The sequence below is a fragment of the Athene noctua genome, chromosome 5 (assembly GCF_965140245.1).
Source record: "Athene noctua chromosome 5, bAthNoc1.hap1.1, whole genome shotgun sequence".
NCBI lineage: Eukaryota > Metazoa > Chordata > Aves > Strigiformes > Strigidae > Athene > Athene noctua.
In genome coordinates this window covers 31,185,603-31,200,151 of record NC_134041.1, presented here as the reverse complement: position 1 = coordinate 31,200,151, position 14,549 = coordinate 31,185,603, and the positions used below count along the sequence as shown (strand labels likewise).

At 49.6% G+C, this 14,549-nt stretch overlaps 1 protein-coding gene across 2 annotated transcripts in view; it reads left to right on the top strand.

Annotated features, from left to right (window-relative positions):
* The first annotated feature begins 7,326 nt into the window (after positions 1–7,326).
* Positions 7,327–14,549, top strand: part of XPR1 (xenotropic and polytropic retrovirus receptor 1) — a 113,387-nt gene continuing 106,164 nt past the window's right edge. Inside the window, exon 1 of one of the 2 annotated variants that reach the window (XM_074906935.1) lies at positions 7,327–7,633. In XM_074906935.1, the coding sequence (XP_074763036.1) occupies positions 7,565–7,633 (69 nt within the window). In that variant the 5' untranslated portion in view covers positions 7,327–7,564. The remainder of the gene's footprint in view (positions 7,634–14,549) is intronic. The other variant, XM_074906934.1, reaches the window with a different exon arrangement.

Genomic DNA, 14,549 nt, shown 5'->3' with positions numbered 1-14,549 from the left:
CCGCAGAAAAGCAATTGCACCTTTCAGCTCTGTGGAAGGAGATTTATGGCTTGTTTTGGCCATAAAATGGAACAGGCAGGGCTTGGGTTACAGGTCAGTGTGTCCTGACCAGGCAGGCCGCTGTGGTTTGGAGGAAGGGGACATCCTGCATCCCCTTTGTGTTGCCCTGCTGGGGATGAGCCCAGGCATCAGAGCCCCTGCCACCACCCATTCAGTGGTCCCTGTTAGCAAGGGAAGGGTTTTAGACTAATTCCTGCCAGACATATAACATCACAATGATGTCTGGAGCCAGAGAGGAACTGTGGAAGACAGGGATCTCAGGCTGTAGAGGTGACCCTTGCCAGATCTGCTGGTATTGATTAGAGGCACTGAGAAATGCTGGTGGGTTTCTGCATATGTGTGGTTTGCATCACTGAGACTAATTTCTACAGTGAGGAAAAAGCCATGCTGTTTCTGGTCTGTGGCTACTGTCAGAGACCATACCTATTGCTTTCCAATCAGCTGGCTGGGAACAGATGTGGAGCCCCCAGCATGAACTCAACCCAGCAGCCCCTCAGCCCATGTCCAGGCTGGGAACCCAGCTGCCATGCGGTTTCTTTCTCTCTGCCCTGGTGACACAAGGACTTTTGGGATGTGTCCCCACTTGCTTTAAAAGATTCTTTGCAATCTGATGTCTGTTTTGAAGCTGCAGGTCCTCTAGCCAGGTGTTACACCTAGGGATGGTTCACACTTAGCCCTGATGGACACACGGTTCCTTCCAGGCCAGGCAAGATCCTCTGTGGAGAAACAGCCCAATCTAGTGCTATCCCAGGTGACCACCAAATGGACTCACTGTGAATGAGGTCTGTCTCCTGCAATGCACTGGGGACATCAGCAGGAGTTGGCAACCCTAAGGATGCTCATGATGCAGCGCTCAAGCCAGGCAGGGTCAAGCCAGGTTTGGCAGGAGGAGCTGTTTTCCTAACACAGCCCTTGCAAATAGGAAGCCTGTGGCCTTCTGTGCACTTTGATAAGGTTGTGAGGTTGTTAAAAAAAACAGAAAGCTATGGTGGGACTTCCAAAAATTCCCAGAAAGTCCAGTTGGCTTTGGAGATTTCTGCCATAGCTATTACCACACACCTCAACCTCACCTGCACTTAGTTTTTTGTTGCCATTGTAGACATGGTGGTTAAGGGACACAGGTTCAGCACAGAGAACACAGTGTCACGCAGTGACACATCCTCCAGTGTGCAGTTGCACCAATGCATCGTGTCACACACGGGTATGGTCTACTCTGCCTGGTGGGGACCAGCACCAAGGCACAACCCCAGCAATTGTCCATCTGCAGCCTATTGACTGTGGGGGCGGCACAGGAAAGGGTGGTTGCCCCAGCCCTACCCCACACCCCTGGATCCAGCTGGCTCTGGAGCAGAGGGCAGGAGAGAGCTGGTGACTCATGCAAAGGGCACGGAGCCGCTGCCAGTGCTGCCTCGCTACTTTATTGTGCTCGTGGCAGCTTGGTGCCTGCAACATCGATACGCCAAGATGCACCGATATCTCATGTTTCCTCCGCAACCTGCTGCAACTCCGGTGTGATGGTGGTGGTGGCTGTGAGAGCCAGCAGCCGCAGCTCCAGGGACACTGTTTCCTGTCCCAGGTTACCTTTCTTCCTGCTATTTGGTGTGGTGCTGCCCCCATTCCTTCACCCCCTTCCCTCTCCCCTCTCATGTGGAAAGGGGCCAACAGCAAGGATGCTGATGGGGAGGCAAGAGTGTGTGTAACGAGGCGAGTGAGGTTGGGGTAAACAGGACAGGGACAGTCCCAAGGCCATCTGGAACTTTACCAGATCCTGTCCCCTGGAAAACATCCCGAAAGGATAGGGTCCATACTGCCCCAGGACACAACAGGGCAGTGCCATGAACAGGGAGAGGTGCTGGGGGGGACGGACACTTCACTCTCCTCTGCCACAACTGGTGAGGAGAGGGGTTTAGCAAAGGGGCAGTCCTGGGAACAGAGCAGGGAGGGCAGAGGCTCTTCCTGGGACTCTTCTGGAAGCAGCTCACACGGCTCAGGGGCTCAGAGGAAGCATCTCTTGTTTCTTCTCTAATTTTAGACCTTTTCGGGGTGTTCAGTTTTCTTAACCACTGGTCAGCTGCTGTCTTCTTGCACCAAGCAAGCATGCATAAATTAAACCAGACACATATATATGTATTGGAAACGATCCAGGAGCAATCACTTACACGCCAGTGAAGGGCGTGAAACCCCCCATCTGCTCCCTGTTGTAAGACAGCAACAGTGAGTCCCCAGCCCAGCCACCACCAGCACAGCTCCCCGGGCTTTGTCCCTCTATGGCAATGGGGGACACTGCACCCCTCAGCGCAGGAGCAGGGCTGGAAGCAACCTGGTAGGGTCATCTTGACCTAAACTGTCTGGGCAGATGTTTTTTTTCTTATTCCCCAGCTGAGTTTCCAGGCAGGACACCTCTGCGATCTCAAGCAAAGCAGAGGGGCCGCGTGGGAGCAGCGAGGAGCTTGCTGCCTGCTCACAGCCCTGCATACATCGGTTGTGAGTCAGCCCGGGAAAGGTCAGCCTGCTCGGGGGCGTCAGGCGATGAGCGGAGGCAGCCCTGCTCCCCTCACAGAGCAGGCTCCTGGCTAAGGGGAGCTGCTGCTGCTTTGGCTTTTTGTTCTGTATTTCTGTATTCCTATGCATTTTGGTAGCAGTCATGCCTTCACATGCAGGCTTGCAGCCAAGGGTATCTTGTTGCCCAATCTTGGGATTTTTAAGATCAGGCACGTTGACACTGGCTGAGCAATATATGGGCCAAATCCTGTCCTGGAGAGTGTAGAGGAGGCAATAAATAAGCCAGGCAGGGCACGTCTACTGTCCACAGACCCACATGCCCATGCACTTGCAGCTGGAGACAGGGCTGCCCCATCCCTGGAGGTTGCTCTTGAGGATCTTGAGTGCTAAATCCACCTCTGTGGTGGGCTCAAGTCCCAGTGGATCAAATTCAGCCAGTGGGTAAAGTGACCCACCTGCAGCCAAGGCAGGCACATCCCCTCCTGGCAGGTCTCATCCTGGCTCCCACTGAAACAGGGACGAAAGCATCATTTTACCCCGCTCGGAAGAGCTGTGGGAAATTATGGCTGCTGGGACGCTGCTTGGAAGAAGCTGGATCAGTACCGACATCCCTGCCCCTGGAATCAGGCCCATCCAGTGAATTATTATTGCCTGGAAACCATAGCTCCTCCTGGCTTAAAAAACCCTGCTGCAGGCAGCTTGCCTGGGTGTATAAACACCCTGACAACTCCTAGTGGATCGGGCTGTGCTGCTGCTGGTCTGACCCTGAGCACTGCCTCTGCCCTGGGGACTGAGACCCCCCCCCCCCCAGTCTCGTGATGCTCATCATCGCATCCTCATCCTCCGTGGGTACTGATGGGGAGGGAGAATATGTGAAAAATCAATAGCTCCAGCTCAGGCTGCCGGAGGATTTGAGCATTTTGCACTGTTGTCTCTGGGAAATCTAATATATCGATTGCATTTCTCAAGACCGGTATCGATGAAACAAATAATGGGGGTGTTTGGGGCTGGCCGGTGGATGCCAAGGGTATCTGAAGCCCAGGGCTGCTGCTCTATTGATCCTGGCAGGCAGGGAATCACCTCCTGGCACGATTTCTAAATCCCCTCATCGTTCCACGTCAAGCTTGCCCCTGACCTGCTTTTACTTCTTTATTTATTTACTCCCCGCCTTCCTTTCCAAGCGGTGGTGGTGAAGCCCCTGGTGCTCCCTTGGGAGCAGGAATCACCACCCGGGCAGGTCAGGGCAGTGAAGGATGCAGAGAACAGCCATTTCCCCACACGATGCCCCTGCCACCTCTAGGGAACAGCTCTGGCCAGTGGCAGAGAGCAGTTCTGATGTGCTGAGGTTGGTGGCACGCTGCTGCTCCCAGCCTCCTGGGTTCAGGAATTATTTCTTATGGTTTCGATGGAGAAGAGGTGAATTTAACTTCGCTGTTCGCCCTGATGTTGACCCACCCAGTGGTCCAGGCTCTGCATGTCCTGCTTTGCTCATGTGGCCAGGGAGGGTTGTTCTGCTAAAGCATTCCCACCTGTGACAAACTGAGCCCCTAAATATCCAGGCATCTTAAAAGTCAGCTGCCTGGGGAGGAGGTGGGAAGAGAGGTGTAGGAATGGCTGTCTTGCATTGTCTCTTGCTATCGAAAACCCTCCTCTTAGTGATTTTATGAATATCATTAAAGAAAATGTTCCCCTGCAAGACTCTTTCTAAAGCCTCTTTTGAAGACTTCTTCTCCCCAGCAATGAAGGATCTTTAAAAGTATAATTATACTTTTTAAAAAAAAAACCACCATGCTATTTATAAATTATTCTATATGTTCTCAACAAAGCAAGTGCCAGACTGCACTGGCGGAAAGCCCACTCCCGACTTCTCCTTGCTTGGTTTAAAAATGCAAATAACATTGCTTCTTTTACTTTTTCCTAGCTACAACAGCACAGGGGAAAATCATAATGCAAACTCTTTCCCAGAAAAGAGTAAGAAATGAGGACGATGTAGCAGCCTGGTACAAGCAAGGTATGGGGACTGGGATCCAGACCTAAAGCACAGGGACAGGGATCCCAGTCTGAAACCAGGATCAGTTGGGATCGCCATCCCTCCTCGGCTGGGATGCGTTGCCTGCTTTCCCCCTGCCTGCTTTCCAGCCTGGCTGCAGGCAGAAGGCAGCAGAGACAGGCAGCAGTGGCCCTTCCTCTTTCATTTAGGGCTCCTCCTGCCCCTTCTTCCTTCCTGCCTTCGCCCTCCAGCCCCTGGATGGGCAGAGCTGAGAGTTTTGAAATGTTTCAACGAGTCAGAGAGCCCTGAGTCCCAGCAGAGCGGTGAAACACTGTCACAATGCCAAGAGTAGTCCCAAAGCGTGTCTGATAACAGGAGGCAAGGTTTTGCCAATCAGATATATAAATGGAGCTGTTGCTCGAGAACATGGCAATGGTGAGCAAGAAGGAGTCCAGCCCCTGCTCTGGCTCCCTTGTTATCTCCCGTCTTTGTTTAGTATCAATAAATAGCATTTATTGGTATTAAATAAATAAATAGCATTTATTAGTGAGTAAAAACCTCTTTGAGTTACAAAGGGGGGATCACTAGTTATTTTCAGTCACTGAATTTGTAAGCTGTCATATCAGAAGATATTCACTTATACATCACGGTACATATTTCATGCAATGCATCCAGCAAATAATAAAGATAATATTTATTTCTTAATCTGTCCTCCTCCCCCATGCTGCACGTTATCTCTGAAAGCGTGACAGCATTCAAAGGGCCGAAGCTGCAAAGACCCACCTCACATCTGCTCCCGCTGCAGTCAGTGCCACTGATCGTGGTGGGAGCAGGCTCAGACCCTGAGTGATTTTATCTGGAACGAGCCTGCAAAGGTAATGCATTAAAAAGCTGGTGACCTGCTAAATGTAAGTCAAGCTGTGACATAGCGGTTAGCTCGCACTGAGGTCAGCGCCGAGCAGGTTGCTGAGTGTGAAGTTTCAGATGAAGGGCATTAAAGCTCTATTCATTAAATGGTTTTCTGCAAACATAATTAAGAGATGGTATCAGTGAGCATCACTGCTGCATGCGTCGCTGTCGCTACCGGGTAAATCTCAGCGCGAGCAAGAGTGCTCGCAAATCAGGGGTCCCTGGGCCTGCGACAGGACCCCAATAAATCACCCACAGCAAACAAGCTCTGCTCCTGCAGACGTCGGTAGGAGTGATGCTCCGGGCAGCTGCCTATGGCAGTGGGCAGGAACGGCGCTGCGCCGAGGGGCTGGCAGTTGGGATGCGGTTGGCCCTGGTGTGGGTACAGGAAAAAGCTGAAAACTACATCTGAAGTTTTGTGCTGGAGGTTGGGAGGCTTGAAGGAAAACCCAAATTAATCCCAAACACAGCAAATTCCCAAAATCTGGGAACTGGGGAGGGGCAAGATTAGGGTCACTGGGATACCCGGGGATAACAGAGGGCTGCAGCCCCTGGAGCTCCGCACGGCTCCATTTGGTCTCTCATGCTATAAGGCAGCGGGTACCCAACCCTTCAGTTCCCAGGAGTGTCTGTATTTTGGGGCACCCATGCCCCTGCGCAGGGGGGCTTGCTCTTACACCTGCCCTGGGTTTCCCAGCTCCCCCTTGCCCCGCAGCAGTATGCATGGCACCCTGCTGGTAAGCGTGACAAGCGGTGCAAGAGCAAAGGCATTTGTGATCAGGCAACTTTTGGAGAATTTTCCGTTTGTTTTTTTTCCTTTCTCTTTCCCACCTCCTTTTCCTTTGCGCTGTATTCTCTTTCTTTTCCTTCCCCCTGGCTTTTTGTGGCCTGTCAGCGTAATTTCCCTCCTCCATCAATTCTTACTCATCTTGCGTTTTCTCCTACTCTTCCCTCCCATCTCCATTCTCACTTTCTCTCTTTTCCCTGGCTCACATCTCCCCACCTCCTCACCTCTTCCCCCATGCACACTGCTCTCCCTGCCACACTTCTCCCCACCCCAATCCCATTCCATCCTCTCCCTATCCCCATTCCCATTCCCATCCCCATCCGCTGCCCATCAAATCCCACCCCATCCCATCCCATTCCCCTCCCTATCCCCATTCCCATCCCCATCCCATCCCACCCTATCCTATCCCCATCCCTGACCCATCCAATCCCATTTCCATCCCCATTCCCATCCCATTCCTACCCCCATCACATCCCCATTCCCATCCCCATCCCATCTCCTTCCCCATACCAATCCCATCCCATCTCCGTCCCTATTCCCATTCCCATCCCATCACCACTGCCATCCCCATCCTCTCCCCATCCCATTCCTATTCCCATTGCCATCCTATCCAATCGCATCCCCATCCTCATTCTATTCCCATCCCATTCTCATCCCATTCCCACTCCCATTCCCATTCCCATCCCCATCCCAGCCAGCACCAGAGTTCAGGAATCAAACTGGGGCTGTCCCAGAGCCGCCGTCGCTTATGCAGGGGCTGGGCGGCAGATCCTGAAGGACGAAGGCGGCACGTTTGGGCCCGGACAGACCCCCAGAAGGAGCTGAAAGAGTAAAAGGAGGCGGGGCGCCCCCCGCTGGGGGAGCCCCGCGGCCCTCGCGCCCCCCCGCGCTCCCGGCGGCAGGGGCGGGGCCGCCCGCCCTGAGCCCCGCCCCTGCCCGCCGGGCCCCGCCCCGCCCCGCGCGGCGGTGGGCGGCGGCGGCGGTTGCCGTGGCGATGGCGCCTTGCCGGCGGCCGGTTGGCTGTCGGGCCGGCTGACGGCTGGGAGGTGGCGGCGGGGCGGCGGGACGGGGAAGATGGCGGCGGCGGCGGAGGAGGCGGCGGCGGCGGCGGCGGGGCGGCGCTGAGGAGGCCCGAGGCGGGCTGAGGAGTGGCGGGGCTGGGCGGGCGGGGGCCCATGTGTGGTGGCGGCGGCCCCCCCCCGCCCCCCACTACCGGCGGCGGCGGCGGCCCCTTCGCAGCCAGGCGCCGCTGAGGCGGCTCCGCGGGCGCAGAGCGAGCGCGGCCCCGGCCCCGGCCCCGGCCCGGCGGCGGCAGGATGAAGTTCGCCGAGCACCTCGCGGCGCACATCACCCCCGAGTGGCGGAAGCAGTACATCCAGTATGAGGTAGGGCCGCGCCGCCGCCTCGGCCCGCTCACCCGGCGGGGCTGGGCGTGGGGTGAAGCCGGCCCTGGTCCCCCGTGTCCCCTCGGGCAGGACGGTCGGTGCTCGAGCGGCAGGGGTGTCCTGCGCCGCAAACCGGCCGCTGGCGGCGCGAAGAGGGCGGGGGGGCGGCGAGGCGGCTCCCCTGCCCGGCGGCGGTGTCTGGCGGCCGGCGGCTTCCCGCTTGTTTTCTCGGCGAGAGGACGGTGTGAAAGCGGTGTTCCTCCATGGCGGGGAGAGAGGGCACGGCTCTGGCCACCCCCCGAAGCTGGGGGACCGCTCGGAGTCAAAGCGCTGGGCGGCCGGTTAATTAATGAATTGTTGCCTGTAACCTTTCGGTGTGGGACAAAGGTCAGGAGAGATGGGGAGGCGGCGGGAGCGCAGCCGGGGGCTGTGCGGTGCCCAGCTCCCGGGCATCCCTGGGCCCGGCCCGGCCGCAGCCCCGCTGCCGGGAGCAGGCGTCTTTCAGCACCACCGCCAGTTCTCCGCACAGGCGGGCAGAGGAGGGGTGACTTTGAGAGGCGGCTCTCAGCCTCCGTCTGCGGCTCCCGAGGGCGAGCCCGGCGGGCGAGCTGCCTGGGCAGCACCCACCACCTTCTAGCCGGAGGCCGAGCCTTCACCCCCTGCAAGCGTGAAAGGCCACAGCCGCCTTTGGGAACGCTGACAGCTTACCGGAGTGACTCAACACAGGGCAGTGAACCCGGCATCGATTGCCTTTTTTTTTTTTTTTTTTTTTGAAATAAGGCTAGCGAGGCTTTGCATCTCGCTATTTCATACTTGATTTCAGGTGAACCTCTTGAATCTTGACATTTGTAAACACTGTTTGCACAAAGTTCTGCCGCATTAATCACGAAATACTTGCAGAATATAGCTTTTCAGTCTTGTGCCAGCTTTCAAAAGGTCTCACTGATTGCTTAGTTTCAGATTTATCATAGTGATGCTTGTCTTCAGTTTAACTAGATAAAGCTCAAGGTGGTTATTTGTAGTAAAACCGTTTCCTAGTTCAGCATTAGCTGTAGAAGTGGTTCTTGCCAGTGATGTCAGTCTTTTCCACAAGTATAATTAAACCTAAACAATGGAAAGCTGATTATAGGAGAGCCATGGTCAGCAAAACTTCTTGACTGATTGAGTCAGTCAAAACCATACAATATTTGTTACCATTTGAAGGCCTGTGTTTTCTCTCTAGCACTATAATAGCAATTTATTTCTAGTATCCCTGTTAACCTGTCTGCATTTGCAAGGAAAATCACATTTATCATAGCTGGTTTTGTTATAATGTTGAATTTGAAAAGTTTATATCTGCCTTTTTGACCATTCCTTTGTTTTCCTTTACCTGACTGCAAAGGAATGGTTGTTTAAATAAAAACTGCAGTTGGGTTGGGCTTTAGAACAAAACTGTGATCTTCTTGAGTTTGTAAACTAGATGACCAAATAATGCATCAGTCTTTTAGAAGGAGGAAATCCATTGTCTTGATAAAGTACCAGCTTAGTTCTGTGTCATGTCTCTGATGGGTTATCTGTGCAAGAGTTGTTTTCTGTTTCTGGAAACAGAAAGCTTGCATATCTCCCTAAGAGGGTTTTGGAGGTGTGTTGGAGGCGAAGGCAAGAAGGAAATAGAAGGGCAAAAGATCTGGCTGCATGCTGACCAGACAGATATAGAGGGAGAGTAAAGGAGACCCAGTGAACTATGACACCTTGGTTAATGTCTGAAGAACTCTGCTGCTTATTGGCCACTGTTTTCATTATAGGAGGTTAATTTTCAGATGTTTTAACTAGGGCAATATTATTATGTCGTTCTCCCTTCCCACAGCCCATTTTAACATAAAGGTAGATTACAGTAAAAACTTCCTTCAGGTGGTTACTCTTTCTGGACTTGAAGTAATCTCCTCCTTGGATAGCTTAACATAGAGTGAATGAATATAAAAATTTCACCCTCCTTTTTGGTAGTAAGTTTCAAAACTCTTTGTTTCCAATGTTGCAGCTGTCTGAATGTGAGTCAGCCTCTCATGCATATTACAGTAATGGAATAGTCTGGCATTTATTATTCGGTAACTGGTGGTCGTGTGGCTGCAGTGCATAAAAGGCTGGTGCTACCTTGGTTTACTTGTTGATTATACTTGAGGCAAATGCATACAGCCCTCCTTTGTCAAGAAAAATTCTCAGTGGCTGATTAGCAAATGCAAGGCCAAGCACCGCTTTTGTACTTGTGTGCATCATAGTAAAATTTTTATTTGTATATTTAACAGCATTATAGACTGTCAGATGAAGAAACATTGTATCTTTCTGTCTTAATTAAAGCACTGTTTCAGAGTGAGAGATCTTGTGTAGGTTTTTAACTCTGAGAAGATTATTCCAGGGACTTCCTCTGTCAAGTTCAAGATGCTGATGAAGGACTAGAAGATGGTATAGAAATTGCTTTCTTTAAGTCATTCTATATCATAAAGCTTACGTGTAGTCATCTTATTTTTCTACTCTGATATTTGGAGTTATTTCCATTGGAGAGCAGGTGACTTTGCAGTCAGACAGCCCCAAAGCGTGGTAAGACTCAGGTAACGTGAGAGATCCTCACCAGGTGACATGTCTCTGGTTTGGTGGGATGTGCAGCGAGTGTGGCTGTGAGGAGCTTTGCCTCACATAAACTGCCAGTCACACTAGGAGCAGGGTGTCATCTGTTACTGATAATGTCAGGAAGAAGAATGAAACTGTTGCGTTTTGAATACCTGAAAACCTAGTTTCACCTTCAGGTGGTCTTTAACAATTTACAGCCCTCAGAGTTCTTACCATTAACATGATCATTCCCTCCAACAAAAATCTGTTTGTTATAATTGTTCTTGTAGGAAGTATGAAAGTTGCCCAGACTTTGTGCAGAGAGCCATTCACTGTCTTTAAACAGAAGATATACTCTGAGAGCTGTGGTTTAGTTTCTTATTTTCTTTAGCAAAAGCTCTGCGGTGACTATTATTGTACATTTGCTTTCTGAGAAAGAGCATTTGGCTTACAGAAAAGAGGGAAAATGATGACCTATGCTGTTACTTTTTATTCAGCTTTTCACAAAGACATTTGCCATGACTGAGTCAGTGTTAACATGGAGCCTTACACAAACCTTGATTGTGACTTGATTTGACTTTCCATTCCAAATTTCCATTCTAAAGATTGAATGAAAACACACAAATTTTATGTCACATTTACTATGCAAACTCAGTTCCCAGCTGACCGTTCTTGGAGCATCAGTCAGTGCAAATGATCAAGAGGGCTTTATGTCAGGACCAGTGGCAAAAACGTAATACATAATCCCAATGTAAAGGGGCATTTTTATTGGTGAAGTACTGAGTGTCATTATCAGGCTACTCCCTGTGTATGACTGAGTTTAAAACAATGTATTGACAAATGATTAATTTGTGGAAATGCTTGTTAATTATGTTAAACACTAAATATGCCAAAGTTTTAAAGAACTTTGGTCCTGATTTCAGTGGCTGTTATCTGAAAACTTCCTGTTTGTTAAAAGTAATGCTTCAAGTTTCTGTACCTGCTGCCTTCTCTGTGCAGAGACCACAGCAGAGGGGAGCAGTGGTTTTAGGGGTGTGTGCCAAGGCTCACACACGTGGGTGCTGGCTGCCTCGCACACGTACCTGGGCACTCGGCTCCTGTAGCTGCACGGTTCTTGCCATGCAACCAGGCAGTGACCTGTGGATGTGCCCTGACCCTGGCAGTGGGAGTGAAAAAGTTTGGTCACCTTATTTTAGGGGATCTGGCAGCGTATCATCTTCTGTAAAGTTAGTAGCCTGCTCCCAGCCAGTTAAATGATTGCCGGGGCATGTATGGCTTCAGTGGACTTCTTGCCTTAAAACCTTATGTTTTGGACCAGTCATTTACTCTTCATTTCCTCTGGTGTAAAGATAAAACGTGAAAACAAACAAAATCCCATCTTTTTATGTCAGACAACAGTATTATTTTTTCCACATAGTACCAAACAAGTACCAAAGGTAACACTTAGATGAGTTTCAGCTGATGCTTTTTTGCTAGGAGCCTGCTTCACCACATTCAAAGAATACTTTTTGATGCAGTGAAATTGTTGGATTGCTAATCCTCTGTTTATCCACAATCAGTGCTGCAGATTTCCTTTGCTCTTGTGTCCGTCTCCAGAGTGCTTTTAGGAGAAAGAGGAGAGCGTTGCTTCATCTGCTCAGACTTCTAAATGTAAGTGTATGTCTGCACTTCCAGCTGATGGAAACTTGGTGGAGTTTTGCAGTTGCCAGATGGCAGTTTTGTTTCGGTTAATCTGGCCTGAATTTATTTATCTGGATGCAGAAGTTTGATGGTATTTTTAAAGAAAAAGTGCTTAGAAGCTTTGAAATTGCAGCATCTGAGGAAGAAGAAGAATCAGAACAGTTATTACATGTTCATGGGGGAGATGGGTAAAATGCACAAGCATGTGATTTCTCTTCCCTTTTAGGAGACTCCAGGTTGCTAAGTCTTAAAGAGAAATAATTTTTCTGACACACAACCTCCAGCAGGAAGTAGGTGGGGAAAACGAAACTGATAGCTGAGGTAGCCTGCTTGCTTTTTGAGTCTCTCTTCCAGAAACTGGCTTTCAGTTTTTGGGAGGTGGCCAATTCTGCTCGTCAAATCCTGCTTCATGATAGGCAGTTCACACCCAGGCGTGCCACCTTCTGACACAAATCTGTTGTGCTATTTCACTATTTGTCCTTCTGGGTGTTAGTGGATGAGTTTAGAAGAGCATAAGCGGTTTGAAAGCTACTCTTTTTTTTTTTTTTTTTTTCCAATGTTCGCTGATATACATTTATACAAGTTTACTGTGGATGGAAGATGCATCACTAGCACAATTTAAAATGGGGAAATAACCCTTTCTGTCTAGTTTGAGGGCAGAAATAGTAATTAAACATTTGAAGCTGACAGAGATGGCTAACTTTTGGAAACAATCACTTCTAAAATTCTGTAACTCAGAGGACTAAATACTTTGTGAAGGAGCACTGAGCCTTTCACTTTCACGTTATTGGTTTACTTATATAGGTCAGGTAAGCAGTAACAAAATCTGCTGCCCTGCAGCTGCCAGATTGTAATAATGTCAGTCTGCATGGGGAGAGAGGTCTAAAGGGTGACTGACGCCTTCAGCTTTCAAGATTGTTTAGTGCAGGACTGTTGGTCTTATGGTCCTTTTTAATTTGTTTTTTCAAAATGACTGATAAAACCAGAGATGGGAAGTACACTGTGAGTTTACCTCTGGGTAGGTTAAGGGATGGAGTTCTTACTACAGTGACTTTCAATTTACTGTCTCTTAGGTTTGTTTATCATATGCTATGTGGCTGCAGTTTATGGAAAAAGTTACAGGTAGACAAGGATGACCAGCAGGATGAAAAAAGAGGGAAGGCTTTTTGACCACTTGATGCATGGTGACAGATCACATACTGCCGGCCAGTAAGTCATGGGGGGAAAAGGACTGAAGTGGCCAGTGTTTGGAAGGAATTTAAAGAAAGCACCGAGGGTAGAGGAGAGCTGCACCGCTGGAACAAGGATCATTCAGCAGTGGCTCGGTTGGGAAAACAATTATGCAAGTGACCTTTGTTGAGACCTCTGTGGACTCGGGAATCAGACCTTTGAGAGGTGTCTGAGTTGCCTGTGTAGCCTGCCACCTAGGATATCTTGTGATAAACAGACGTGTCCTTTAGACCTTCTATTTGCTTAACAGGATTGTAACCACTATGTTACAAGAGTGCTGAGTTTCCAGCTGCTGAGCTTGTGGTTTTTACCTTGAGGGTATTAGGGAATTTGCTATTTAGGCTATGATGTTTTGACTGAGGGACACGCACACACGTAAATGCAGAGGTGTAGGATTATAGATGTATAAGATATGTTGGGAAACAGGCAGAAGAGACAGGAACTTGAAAGACCTGAATGACTCTTGTGTGTTAGATTTCTGTGAGTTCAGAAGGGAGTGAATAACATTTAGTTTTTGCAGCAACTGTGTGTGAAGCACACTTGCGTTCAGTATGTGCACTTAGATGCCCATCTTTATCAAGTGATGTGGGATGTGTGTAAACAAATCACTCAGCAGTAGGAATGGGACCTTCCTGGTGTCTTCTAGTTCCATAATTACGGTTCAGCCTATTCCTTCAACTGCTGATCCAAACATTGATTGTTGCTTGCACTTGTGATGTGAGAGAGAGCAAATCTTTAGTCTATGGCTGGAATAATACCAGCATCTTAGCAACTGTCTGAAAAGAAGCCTTCTGAAAAGGAGCTGCAAGTGATGTGGTGCCCCCCTCCTGGCTCTGCTAACAGAAGGAGTTACTGCCAGGGGTGCTTGGTATTTAGTTGTAGGACTTTCTTGCCTCCTGGTCCCACTGCCCGCACCGCTCATCTCTTGCACTGGCAACCAGGTGTGGGTGACCAGCTTGTTCCTGTGGTCTCTGGGAGGCAGCTAACGGTGCCTGTAGAACGTGAAGACCTGGTTAATAATTCTGGCTGGTGTTAATGTTGTCCTTTAGTTTCCAGCTCAAGAGAAGGCCGTCACCCCTGGTTCTCTAATCTCCTTCATCATGTTGTCTTCAGCTTTTAGAATGTATGTGTAGTTCCATAAGCCTATATAACAGTGATAAGAAATCCCCGAGGCTGCTTTTCCTCCATTTGCCTTGACAAATTCCCTTCTGTGTCACACAGCATTTTTTTTTTTTTTAATGTAAAACCTTGAACATTCTACCAACTGGGAAACATTTTTCCAAAGGAAGATGTTGAAAGATACAGTTGGAATAAATTTTATAGATTAGGAGGGTAACAGGCTTTAGACAAAGCAGTCAGTAAACGTGAACTTGTGTTTAATTTGTTAACAGAAATACATGTGATAGCATTGGCATCACATACC